At 36.8% G+C, this 14314-nt stretch overlaps 1 protein-coding gene across 1 annotated transcript; it reads left to right on the forward strand.

Moving 5' to 3' along the window:
- Positions 1–9498: 9498 nt before the first annotated feature.
- On the forward strand, positions 9499–13311 carry LOC127518149 (apolipoprotein L3-like). Its single transcript, XM_051904510.1, has 4 exons — positions 9499–9572; positions 10905–10986; positions 11161–11194; positions 12302–13311. The coding sequence occupies exons 2-4, from the start codon at positions 10905–10907 to the stop codon at positions 13158–13160; spliced, it is 975 nt and encodes a 324-aa protein (XP_051760470.1). The 5' UTR covers positions 9499–9572; the 3' UTR covers positions 13161–13311.
- The last annotated feature ends 1003 nt before the right edge of the window (positions 13312–14314 follow it).

Raw genomic sequence — 14314 nt, forward strand, 5'->3', positions numbered from 1 at the left:
TTGCCAGTGGTCATGTCTCAGTAGAGCCAGTTGCCATCTAGCGGTTGAGAATTGTAATTGTAAATTTTTATTTAACTTAAAATTAAAGACAGTCATATATGTGTGTGGTGTATATATATATATATATATATATTGTGCACACAGCCTATCCAATTCAGAGCTAAATCGTGACAACATAGACCATGTCATGAAATGCCACCTACATCTTGTAGAAATCATTGACATTGCGAACATGATGGGATATCAACCATCTCATGCACTTCCTGTCCAAAAACTACAATAAATCAGGATTTACTATAGGTGGGCTACAAATAGCCGGTCTGACTACGAGCTAAATCGTGGCTACGCACAGCCTACGCAATAGAACATGTCAAAGATATGAAACCAAACACCTTGTAATCACTGTTGACTTTGCTTACATGATGCAATATCATACATCTCGCAAGTTATTTTGGCAAAAACGACATGTAACCAAATTAAAGATTCTTTTGGCTAAAAGTGGGTTACACATAGCCGGACTATATCGGGTCTATAGTTAACCGAGACGGTGAAATGACAGCTATTGCTTGCTGGGCAGTGTCTAGGTGGATTAGGATTGTTTGTGATTTGGTCTTAGTGACTCTTGACTACTCTTAACATTTCACAGATTTAGGAGCTAGTTTTAGTGCTTAAATGCTTTGTGAAATACTCTTAGAGCAAAAATTTAGGAGTCCTAAATTTAGGACTGACACGCCCATTATTTTTAAGAGTTTCTCCTAAATCGGCAAGTTAGGAGCTACTTTTAGTCTTAAGATGTTTTGTGAATACGGCTCCTGGGCCCATATGTATAAAACTTCTCAGAAATGCTCTTAAGAATAGTCTTAAGTGTCAAAAAATTCTTAGTAAAGAGTAGGACTTTCCTAAGAGTAGGAGACTTTTATAAAGAAGCTAAAAGCAACTTTTAGTAAAGTATAAGACTGATTCTTAAGTGCTGACTTAAGTGTTGTGAACTAAGGACTAATGATGTCAACTCAAAATTACCACCATCAACCTCTGAATCAGCCAATAGAGAGCCTGGCTACAAGGGTGAAGTCACAGCAGCACAACACCAATAATTTAATGTTATTATAAAATAAATCATTTAATAAGCAATGAAACGTTTTAATATTTTAATTTAATTTTTAAAATAATTTAGTTTTTAAAATTATCACAAATTAGTACTAATGGCGTGGAATCTTTTTCTATTGATATATGTCTCCTCATTTACAATTGGAGCAATGATGGGTCATGAGTTCATCAACGGCTCCAACAACTCCAGGGAAGCCCACAGTCAACATAAAAGTGGCTTGCTTTTGCCGCATGGTTTGATGGTCAGTTGGAAAGTCAATGAACTGCTATAGAGTAGTGGCCAAATGTGATGTCCAGCCTTATGAAAATTGACATCTTCAACCTTAATTCAAATATTTTTAAAAATGTGTTAAAAGACGTAAGCATATCGTGTAGCTGTGCTTGGAGTCAGTTGTTTCATGTGTGATAATAAACCCTTTTCACAGACTGTGATGACGCATTTTAACGGTCATCCTGCAAAGTTATTTATATTTTTATTTTAAAAAAAACTTATGTACATTTATAACACCATCCTTAGTATTGTATTACCTTTGCATCACATTACAAAAAACTAGTTAACACAGCTGTGAGGGTGTTTCTAATACAGCGGCTATGGGAGTGACAATAAAAATGACATCTTTCTCTCATCTGACTGCCGTTATCAGTCGCTCTCTATTTTTTTCCCTCTTTTTGAAAGTTGTGAAAACACTATTGTTGAGTTTTTCTTTTGCTATTTGAGCAAATGAAAACACAAAAAATATATTTAATGTAGTCTCTCATTCACCGCTATAGAATTTTACCCAACTATGACGACTTCCGCTTCTGAGAAACCCGGAAATGTGAAAAGGATCTATGAAATGAAATTTCAAATTATTTCAAATTATTTTTGGCCAGGCTGTCATGCAAAGAAATTATGAACACATGCAAAAACAAGAGAGAACCAATGAAATATTAAAAACTGATTATGTTGTAGTCAATGTGTGCTTTTTTTGTTTTTCTGAAACCTATAGCTGTAGTTTTCCCTTTTTTTTTTTGCAAAAAATTGTTGTCAGATAAATACCTTTGCTTAGTTTATTGTTTTATTCTTCCCTCATATTTTAAAACATTTAAATAATATAAACAAAAATAAAAATATTTTTTCTCATATTTTGATGGATTAAGCAAAATTGTAGGGTCATTTAAAAAAAAAAAAAAAAAAAACCTTTGCACATCAATTTTAGCCACTATGTTTGGTGTGGTAAGTTTAGCAATAGTACTATTTAAGACTCTGCTTACTGTGGACTGATGGGTCAGAGTCATCACCGGTGCACTGCTGTATTTTTACAGTTACCAAAAAAGGTAATTACTATTTAATTTCTACAGTCAGAGCATTGATTTGTAGAGTGGGAGAAGTTGTTACATTTAAAGTTATAAAAAGTTTATTCAAAGTTATTAAATGTATTAAAATGCATTAAACATATTCATTATTGTTTAAGTAATATTTATTAAATTTATTTAAAGTTATTACATTTCTTATTAGGTCAGTTAGAAAAAGAATTGACAATCAAGTTTATATCATTTTATCAACTCCAATACATCATATCTTCATTGGAAAGTGTGTGTCTCCTCTTCTTTGCTGCCATCTTGTTACTCTTAACTAGGTTAAGAGACCTCTGCAGCTCTCCTAAATAATTTAGGAGCTAAGACCTAGTCTTGATACTTAGGAACCTTTATGAATCACACTTATTCTTAAGTCTAGGAGAAGAGTAAAATTACGTCATTCTTAGAATTTTGACACACTTAAGACTAAAATTTTACTCTGAGTGGCTTTATACATACGGGCCCTGATCTTAGATAGCCTACAAAATCCGGCACTTTACCACAAGACAAACAACAATACACAGAACAATTATTCAGGTGAAGTAAAATCTTGCAAATGACAAAAGGAAAGTAATAAAAGTAAAGTCTTCTTTCTTCTTTCTTTTTAATTAGAGAAATTTAAGCAATAACAAGTAGTGTATGGACCCACTTGAGTTTGATAATCTATTATGAGTCACTCTGTTTTCCTAAACCTAAGACATCAAAAGTAAAAGCTCAGAATGACACATTCCAGAATATTATGTTTATAGATTATAATTACTGAATTTATGTGTTCAGTTTTAAAGTTGTTAATAACTGTGAAAATGAAATAAAATTGCAACTCTGATGGTGTATAATTTGCACATAGTCCTTAATCTCCAGGAGAAAGTGAGTGATTTTTTTAAATAATGTTTTTTTATTAATATTATTATGCTTGTGAACAGCAGGAGGTGACATTAATGACACCTTGTATACAATACACAATATGTAGCAAGAATATAGGCTATTCAATGTCATCAGAACATAAAGTAAAAGCAAAAAGTTAACAATGATTGATAAGAAAGATAACAAAGGAAAGATAAGAAAAGCTAGAAAAAACACATGAGGGTAAGATACTAATTTATTGTGGCAGCGACGTACTTCTCAGACAATAGGCTTGTTTGAGATGCGCCTCGCCTAGCCTGAAATGTAGGTGAGAGTAGGCGGCTGCAGTGAGGGGAGGAGTGAAAAAAGTGCAGGCAAGACGGACAGTGCTCTGTTCTCGTAGTGGATCAGACACCTACGAGATCAAAGGCGGATATCGCGGGATTCACACTCACGCGCTTTGTAATGGATGTAATTTACGTTCTGTTGCTTTTATATGAAAATAAACATAATGAACAATACACCCAAAGTACGTGAATGTTTGTATCAATCATTTTTATTTTAATTACAGACATGTTTTTATATATTTTTATAAATATGATAACAATCACATAACCCACAGAGAGATCGCACTGTCAGAGAGTTTGGGAATATTCACACATAATTTATACACATCATGATATTAGAGTTTTAAAATCAAACATTTTAAAAAGAGATCAATACATCATGGTTGTTTAAACCAATAAGCATTAAGCTGTGTCGTCAGCAAGTCGTTTCCCATCGTGCTTTTGTTCAGCGCAGTCGGTGGAGAGCAACTGCGCTCGTCTGCAGAATCCGATGAGTCCGCCTCGCGAGAGGTTTTTGACATTCGTCAGCATGACATCAGAGCAAGGCGGCCCACCCTCGGACACATTTCTAACCGGCATGCATCTCGCGGTGAACACCGGTGATCGGTTCTGCGCAGAATTTGCTCATCTCAAACGAGCCTATTAGTGTCACGCGTCTGTGGTGGCGACGTACCCCTAGGGGTGTTCGATTCCAGGTTCTTTGGAGTCAACTCCGACTCCCACTGTAGGAGTCGATGGAATGCATCGACTCCATTTACTGTACATCAAAACAGGGTCATAAATAAGGCAAGATGGCAGTCCCTACACACTTAATTAGTTTATCTTTCCCCAACGCTTAGTCTTAAAATCCCCTCATTAGAACAACATGTTTAGCAAGACTGTCCAAATTAGTCCAATTTAGCGGTGACTTGATGAGTGTCAATGTTGCTACCTAGCTAATTGCAGATACCTAATTTTACAGAGAGAAAAGTCACGAAACACATCTGTGGTCGAAAATTATGTCAGAATTAAACGAGAAAGAAGGGATTCTTTAATGAATTCATCTAATTAATGGTCGGGGTATTGCGCTAAACACACATGATCATTGTCTTAAAAGTGCTTGGACAGGAGAGTTAAAGATAAAATTAATACAATACATACAAAAATGCATAATGTACATTTATTGATGTGTTTATTGTTAATGTGAGGGTTTTTTTTTTATTATGTATGGTTAGTTTAATGATTATGAACACGGTTAACCATGGAAAATCAAATCTATATTTATTGCATTATAAGCTACCATCAATACTAAAGCTGGCACGGAGATATGTATAATTACAAACTAAAGTCACTATGACTGTTATTTATTTCTAAAGTAAGCTAACGTTACATGTAGGATAAATGTATGTGACAAAGTTTCTGCGACAGCTCTCTAACGCGATTCGTCAGTGTCCGAATTCCTCGCTTCATTTCGTTCACTCCTTACTTTATAAAAGCTATGGATTCGAGAATCGGTAAACGTGTGAGCGGTTTCGGACACAGCAACAGAGTCGACACCGAGAGTCGATTCCTGTGCTGGAGTCGACCCCGAATCTGGGGATATTCAGAGTCGAGGAATCGACTCTTTTGGAGTCGACTCCCCATCACTACGTACCCCTTCTCTCACGTACAAGTACACGACTGTCTCCTTCGGTAGGTTATCCGTGGCTGACTTGAAGCAGTGCATGCTGGTAAGAAATTTTGTCCGACTTGAGACAGCGCCGACGCCATGTGACTGTGACGTATGGCTTCAAAGTACCGCGATTCGAGATCTGCCGCCTGAGTCAGCCAGTGCAGTTTAGGCTTGTTTGAGAGGCGCCGGGATTCACACTCGTGCTGTGTTGTTAATAAACTGGATGTAATTTAAGTTCTGTTGCTTTTATATGAAAATAAACATAATGAACAATATACCCAAAGTACTTGTTATTTATTTCCATTCGAAAGGCGTGTGTATCAATCATTTTTATTTTAATTACAGACATGTTTTTATATATTTTTATAAAATATGATAACAATCACATAACCCACAGAGAGATCGCACTGTCAGAGAGTTTGGGAATATTCACACATAATTTATACACAAAAAAACATGATATTAGAGTTTTAAAATCAAACATTTTAAAATAGATCAATACATCACGATTGTTTAAACCAATAAGCATTAAGCTATGTCGTCAGCAAGTCGTTTCCCATCGTGCTTTTGGTCAGCGCAGTCGGTGGAGAGCAACTGCGCCCGACCAAAGAATACTAACAAGGAGCGACACTCAATAGAACGTTCCATTTCAACACCGGCGCCCAGCAGCAGCCCTGCATTTCCGCCATTTTGGGGTGAAAGCGACTCGGCAATCCACTAGTTTCTATGGCAATATCAGCTGCTTTGTTAAAAAAAAAAAAAACGTACATTAAAGCTGAAATCCAACCAGAATGATGACAACACAGAATAAAATACTATCATTAGTGATCATCAAATCCTTTTAACAGTTTATTTTACACACTTTGTGTTTAAGTCTTCCACTTTTTTCACAAAACCTTTGCTCTAGAAACCCAGTCAGTTTGGGTTAAAAGTTTGGGTTACAATTCTTTGAAGTTCAAGTATTAGCATTATAAACACTGAATTAATTCAACATATGAAATTAAATTAAGGACATGCATCAGAAAAATTGGGAATGTTGGACAATAAATATATGAATATAACAGCTTGATTTTGCAGTGTTGTCTTAAAGCAAAAGTGTCCAAAAGTGGGAATTATATGATAACGGACACAGCAATGCATCATGTATTATAAGATCATTATGTTTGTAGCGTGATCCATTAAAACGTACAATATTAAATTCAGACCTAGTGATACTATTATTACTATTACTCCGCTAGGTCTGAAATATATTGTTCGCTGCAAACATGATTATCTTAAATTTATTAATTATTAATTTACTATTAATAAATGTGTAAAGTTGCATAAAATGGAAATACTCAAAAGTAGGCTAACTATGTTACCTCAGATGGTTGAATGGTTAATCCACAACTGGTAAAATAAAACATATATAAGACAATATAACATTTACTGTAGGAGCCATACAATTTACTGGTGACTTAATTAAAAAAACGATTCTACTGCGCTTCTGATTTGGCAGTGAAATTCGCCGATTTTGGGTGTGTAAGATGTGAAGGATTATAATGTCCAGTTAGTATTTTCACCCCATAATGGAGGCCGCGCTACCGGAGCGCCATCTAGTGGCTGTTACCCAAAAATTATCAATGTGTCGCCTCTTGGGTTCTATACTCTTTGGCCCGACTGCAGAATCCAATGAGGCCGCCTCGCCCTCGCGAGAGGTTTTTGACACACGTCAGCATGACATCAGAGCAAGGCGGCCCACCCTCGGACACATTTCTAACCGGCATGCATCTCGCAGTGATCGGTTCTGCGCAGATTTTGCTCATCTCAAACGAGCCTATTCTCTAGAGGAGCTGCACAAGCTCTGATGACGACACAGCTGTTTCACGATTGGCCGGATTCACCGCATGACGATCACGTGTGTTTCGTGTTTATTCTCATGCCTTCAGTTCCACTAATACTCACAAATCTGTATTTTTATAACAGTGAAAGCTCTTTTCATGTAGTCGCGATGTTATATTGTGTCATGTTGTGTCATGTTTATCAAACGCGGCTACTCTCACCGATCGGTTGCATCCAGCCGCAGCCAATGTTGAACACACATTTTGGCTGCGTCTGAAAACTGGAAAATGCTGCCTTCTGAGGACACATTTCAAGGAAGGAAGGCATCAAGGCACGTCTGAATCCAATGTTAGCGTCACTTCCTGTTTCCTGAGATACCTTCATCTGGACCTTGGGAGGTGGTGCCCACCGCGCAGGAGGAAGTCCGAGGCGGCAATGGAGTTGCCGATGACCTGGGCGCCCGCGATGGAGCTGCAGCGACGACTCTCTGAGGCAGAGGTGAAGATCCAGAGACCAGAGGATGAGCTGGTGCGACCGAGGGCGGAGGTGGAGCCTGAGGGAGGGCCGGAGCTTGCCGAAGCCAGAGGTGGAGGGCCGGAGAGCAGCGGACGGCCTGCAAGTCCGCAGCGGAGGCTTAGTGACGTCCGACCCAGGGGGAGCCGATGGTCTGAGGGAGCCCGGCGAGTCTGAATGCTCGATGGTCGATGCCGGAGTCGAGGGGAGGAGGAGTGTAGGCGCAGGAGCCAGGTCGACGGGTCGGGGCTCGCATCCATCCCCTCGAACTTCACGAGGACTCCCACGGCAATGGACGGTGACGTCAGCTGACACCCCTGGTCAGACTCACTGTGGTGCTTCGGCTCTGGGGCGATGTAGAGTTCCACCCTTCCATCCTCGGGCGTAGGCTCTAACGTCGCGGCAGACGGAAGCTTCCAGTCTGCGGGGGGCTCAGGGCTCAGTGACGAGCTGGGCTCTGGGTCTGGCCGGGTTCTGGATCGGGACCGCATGCATTCCAGACACCTTAATACGGCTTCTCTCCAATCAAGTCTGGTGGTGTCTGGAAGGTGGGTGACGTTGTGGAAGTTGGCCCCGATCCAGAACAGGGTGTTAAGGGCGTCGTCCTCCAGAACGCTGTTGCTGGCCAAAAAACAGAAGTTAGTCACATATGAAAAAAAATCGTGGCTCTCCTGGGCCACGGTGATGAACATTGCCCGTTCATCAAGGTAGGGCGGTCCTTTCATCTGTCATGCTGGTTGCAGGAAGGGAAACACAGATGAAGAGAAGTAATCCAAAAGTACTGTTTAATGAATAATCCAACAGGCAGTCAGGTGCAACACAATATAATTGGATGGTGAACGGACAAAGACTGAGTGAACGGGAGGAACTTAAATAGCAAACATAACAAGGGTAATAAATGGGACACAGGTGATACACAATAACTAGTGATAATGGTAACAGAATGATGGCGGGAAACAGAACAAAGGAACATGTGACAAATGAAAACAAACTGAAAGTCCTTAAACTGAAACTAAACAGACTGTGACAAGCAATACTTTTATTACAATACTGTTATCTATTGAGGTTTAATTTGTATCATCTGCATTCATGGAACCTGTTTTTTAATCATTTGTTTTATTGTATTCATAGTAAGCAGAACCGCACTAATATAGAAAAGAGCTTTTCAGCCCCCTATTGTATAAAATTTCTGTGTGGTTCATTTCAGAGAAGAAGAATAATTGACTGAGCAATTAATAGGGTCCTCACACAACCGGTGTTTGGGGCCCTAATAATAATTAACTCACTTTTTAGTTTGTTTGATCTTTTCTAACTTTTGCTGTACTACTTTAATTCATTTTGACCCTTGGGCAAGAAATTTATGAGGCATGTGCTTTCAAAAGAGTCTGAATGATTTTGCATGTAGACCAAATGCTCAGATAATTTAAATAACACATACTATTTTCACCCATATAATCATAAACAGAATGAACAATGGTAGGTTTAAGGGACAATATATTAAACAGCCTTTAACAAAACCTTTGTATGCTTTCATCCAGATATAGGTCAATCATAACAGGTCATATAATAGAAAATATTATAGTACATATTACAGGAAAATATTAAACTATAATCTACTGTAGATAATCAAACAGATTAGATACAACAGATCAAAGTACATTATGAAATATATTAAACTGTTTTCAGAACACTTTTAAATCTTCACTTTCATATAAAGTCCAAAGGTAATGCTGGTCAAGAGCCAAATGAAAGTAAAAGTAACTAAAAGTGACACAAGGATCATAAACAGTATATGCCGCATGATTGTAACTGCGATAGTGCTGTAACTTTAAAATTGATGTAAAATATTAACCTGCAGCACACTATTTAATATCCATGACAAAACCCATGAAATACAAGGCGAGTGCAGTGGACCATTGTGAAGAGCTCTGAGACAGGTGATCTTTGGAGAGGTAATGCATGCCATCTGTTTCTACTGTCCAGGTTTATCACTTTGTTTTCTCTGAATTGTTACTTTTGTTATGCTTATGGCTTAAACATATTTATTTTTTCTTGGGTCTAAAAAGTAACAACTTTTATACTGCGTACACTGATGATGAATGAATTCATCAATGAGCTCACTCTGAAACACTCAAAATAAAACTAATCTGTGTCAAATAGTGTCAGTTATGGACCTTCAAAACAGTGTCCGACACTCCAGGAGGAGGATGAAACTGAGGATAAAAGTGGAATGTCTGGTCATTAAATTTATAGCTGACAGAAAATGATAGAAAAATAATGCTGCTGTACTTCTTAGTATGTTGCACTGATGAAATGTTTCAAATTGTTACATTTGAATATCTCTAAGTGAGAATGAAAACACAGAATGTTACAGTATATCTACAGTACAGAAGACAAATATTTATGCTTTAGAATAACTGAATTTAATTCTCTGAGAATATAAACTGATAAAATACTCTTTAAAGGGTTAGTTCACCCAAAAATGAAAATAATGTCATTAAATACTTACCCTCATGTTGTTCTACACCTGTAAGACCTTTGTTCATCTTCGGAACACAAATTAAAATATTTTTGATGAAGTCCGATGGCTCAGTGAGGCCTGCATTGACAGCAATGTCACTGAACCTCTCAAGATCCAGAAAGGTACTCAAATCATATTTAAAATAGTTCATGTGACTACAGTGGTTCTACCTTAATATTATAAAGCGACGAGAATACTTTTTGTGCACCAAAAAAAACCAAATAAGGACTTTTCAACAATATCTAGTAATGGCTGATTTCAAAACACTGCTTCATAAAGCTTTACAAATCACTGATTCAAAACAAAAGATTCGTAAAGCTTCATGAAGCAGTGTTTTGAAATCAGCCATCACTATACATTGTTGAAAAGTCATTATTTTTTTTGGTGCACAAAAAGAATTTTTGTCCTTTTATAATATTAAGGTAGAACCACTGTACTCACATGAATATGTTTTGAGAGGTTCAGTGACATTGCTGGCAATGGAGGCCTCACTGAGCCATTAGATTTCATCAAAAAATATCTTAATTTGCGTTCTGAAGATGAACGAAGGTCTTACAGGTGTAGAACGACATGAGGGTGAGTAATTAATGACTTCATTTTCATTTTTGGGTGAACTAACCCTTTAATAGTGAGTAATAGTGCATTTGTGTTCCCCATACTAAAGCATTACCAAGAATAGTTTAGCATTAAAGCAGCACAATCAATAATATTTAATAAATGCAATGGATGCTTTATTAAAAAGCATTCAACTTTTTTTCTAAAGATGCAGCACCATCACAAACACTCTGGGTTCAGAGATTACAACAGTGCCTCTCATTACAGTACTGAACAGTCGCCTTTCTACTGTAAGTCATTATCTTACATTATGACATTTTCATATTCATTCATTTTATGTTCATGTAATACAAATGTCCCTCAGAAATCAGTCTGATGCCACTGACATGATGATAATAATAAATAGCTATTTATAATGCCAGTTATTTATTACAATAATCCAAATTATTTTTTATCAAATGTAGATGACTGGAATCAAACAAAAGAGGAGAACAACAGGTAATCCTTTCTTGCTCAAAACTTTGACACTCTAAAATGATAAATATTACAATTACAGCACTGTCATTAAGTTACAGTATGACAAGTATAATTTATTTATAGGCTAAAATATCAGACAAGGTATAACATAATATGCTTTTTCTTTGTTAAAGCTAGGGATGCTCCGATCAGGATTTTTGCAGCCGATACAATTATTGATTTCTTGTCATCATTTTGGCCGATCATTCAAGCTTTATATAATTGACGTGTAAGCTCTCGGTTGACTATGTTCGTTAACCTTTTTTTTCTTCTTTTTTTTCTCAGATAAAGTAATACCACTGATGTTGCCTTGGTTAAATTATATAGAGTAATGTTGTATATTGTTGCTTTAATTGAGAATCAAATAAATAAATACTCGTTTTACAATTAACATTTTAATAGGTGTTTAAAAACAGAGCTGATGCAAAGCACTGTCCATATTAGGATACTTTGACTTATTAAAGAGCTTACAAGACTTATATGTCAAACTGAACATTATTACAACCCATAAGGTGACATACTGTCACTCAGTGCAGTTACATTGTTAAGCAAGTCATTATTAAACCGCCAATTCAAATAATACGCTTAAAAACGCTGATTCATTCTTGAATGAATCAGCTTGCTCAAATGAACTTAATTTAGCTTTTCAATGCATAAACGTCCCATAAAAATCCCATAAACATTAAAGGATACTATGACAGAAATATCAAATGATGGCAACTGATGTCCTGGACTGTATTATATTATAGCACCGAATCAGGTTAGTTTGTATTAAATTCTTTAGCCAATGTATCTCCACGTGATATTTCTTTAAACAAACATGGCAAATGATGATTTTTATTTGTTTTTGAGACTTTGTAACTCATAACTTCGCACTGGTGATGACATGACGGCGGTGCTAAAGTTCATCGTCATCAAATCAGGATCGGTTCGTGAGATTGGCCAAATTTAGTGACTCCCGATCGAGTCATAGAATGTGATTATCGATTACCGATCAGAGCATCCCCAGTTAAAGCCATACATTTCATAATCTGAAACAAGATTCAAATGTTGTGATATTGAACAAAGGTCTGGGTTTTTTTTTTTCAGGAAACGCCAAAAACTGAAAAGATGCATCGAAGAACTGAAGTCAAATTTTGACAGACAGCACCTAATTCTCAGGGGTAAATTAATGGAAATGATGAAGATAATTGAGAAACTTGAATCCATGCACAAGGCCACTACAGTGGGAAGTATAGCAGGATCATCAATGGGAGCAGCAGGAGGAATCACAGCCATCGTGGGTTTGGCTTTATCTCCTGTAACATTAGGTGCTTCTTTAATTGTCACTGCTGCAGGAGTTGGAGTCGCAGCTGCTGGAGGAGCAACACGTTCAGCATGCAACCTTGCCAACATGATGAAGCAGGAAAACCTATGTGAGGCTATTGACGTGATCATCAATGATTTCATGAGCATGATCGATCCAATAATTGAGCAATTTACAAGTGTTTATAAAACTATAGAAGAGATAAGAGAGATGGAGCAGGGGATGAGGGGTATGCAAGCAGATGAGAGAGCAGCCACAGATGCTGCAGCAAGTTCAGGAGTTGAAGGGAGTCGAAACATGAAGGTTTTTAAACACACTGTCAGTTCTTTCAATGCGTCTGAAAGGTCTGAAAACATTTTCAATGTGGCAGCACAAGCTGACAAAGTCACCCCTGCGGTGACCACTCTCACTGCCGTAGTCTCGGCTTTGTTTGTTGTTTTTGATGTTATTCGTATTGCACAAAGTACAAAAGAGATCGCCACAGTAAATAAAAATGCAGACAAGAGAAAAGCAAAAGAAATCAAATCAGACACTTTGAAACATATTCAGTTGAGGAGCGAAATAGTTGCTTGCTTTCAGGACATCCTGAATAGTATGAAATCTGACAGAGACAACTTAAATAAAGAGTTACAAAAGTTGTGAAACATCTTTTCCAGTTAGGTATTAGCCAGTGGCGGACTGGGGCAAAAAAGTGGTCCTGGACTTTCTGGCACAAAGTGACCCATCACACCCGGTCCGCAACACACCTCACCATAATACCCACCAGCTCATTATGCACAGAGCAATTTTTTTTACATCACTTGCTAACATAAAAATATAAATGCTATTTTTTTTATTATTGAAATGCTTATCATTAACATTAATTAATAACTGGCATACTTCTTTACGCTATAATTTGTCCTTCCTGGTGCACATGGCAAATAGTAAATCATTTTGAAAAAATTCAAATCTCTTTTCCATACAGAGAAGTTTAATATCACTAAAGTTCCATACCTACCATTAAGTCAGTCCAACAATTCTCTGGTATGGTCTATAAGATGTAGAATGTATTACAGAATGTGTAGTACAGTTCTATGGTGCTTTTCTAGTGGTTATTTGTCCTTTCAGGAGCTTGACAACTGTCATTTTATGGAATAAAGGAGTAGAAAAGAGTGTAAAAATTCTTATGATTATGAAAAATACAGCATATTAGAATGACTTCTGAAGGATCATGTGACACTGAGGACTGGAGTAATGATGCTGAAAATTCAGCTTTGATCACAGGAATAAATTACATTTTACAATAAATTCATATAGAAAACAGCTATTTGAAATTGTATTAATATATATTTTTTTTTTTACTGTATTTTTGATCAAATAAATTCATCCTTCCTCTTTCAAAAACATTAAAGAAGTCTCATTTCAAACTTGTGTGTAAAATAATGCATGTGAACTAATTAGCAAATTATATTTTTATTTTAGACACTAACACGGGCTACTTGAATATGAAAGTTGCTGGTTTTACCATGTTTAGTGTAAGTTTGAGAATGATATTTTGAGTTTTATGAATGATTGTGAAATTACTGAAGAAATCCTGAGAACAGATGGCTACACAAACATTCACGTGCTGAAAACAGTAGGCTAATTATATGCTATCTATAGCCTACTTTATATTGGCAGATTTGCACCTCAGTATTTTTGTACATTTACAGGATGCAATAATATCATAAAGTGTAAATAATTATATTTATTAAAATTATTAAATGGATGATGCCTTATTGGGAGAATAAAAACCCTCCCCACAACTTCCCCAAACC

This window comes from Ctenopharyngodon idella, chromosome 8 (assembly GCF_019924925.1).
Source record: "Ctenopharyngodon idella isolate HZGC_01 chromosome 8, HZGC01, whole genome shotgun sequence".
Classification (NCBI taxonomy): Eukaryota; Metazoa; Chordata; class Actinopteri; order Cypriniformes; family Xenocyprididae; genus Ctenopharyngodon; species Ctenopharyngodon idella.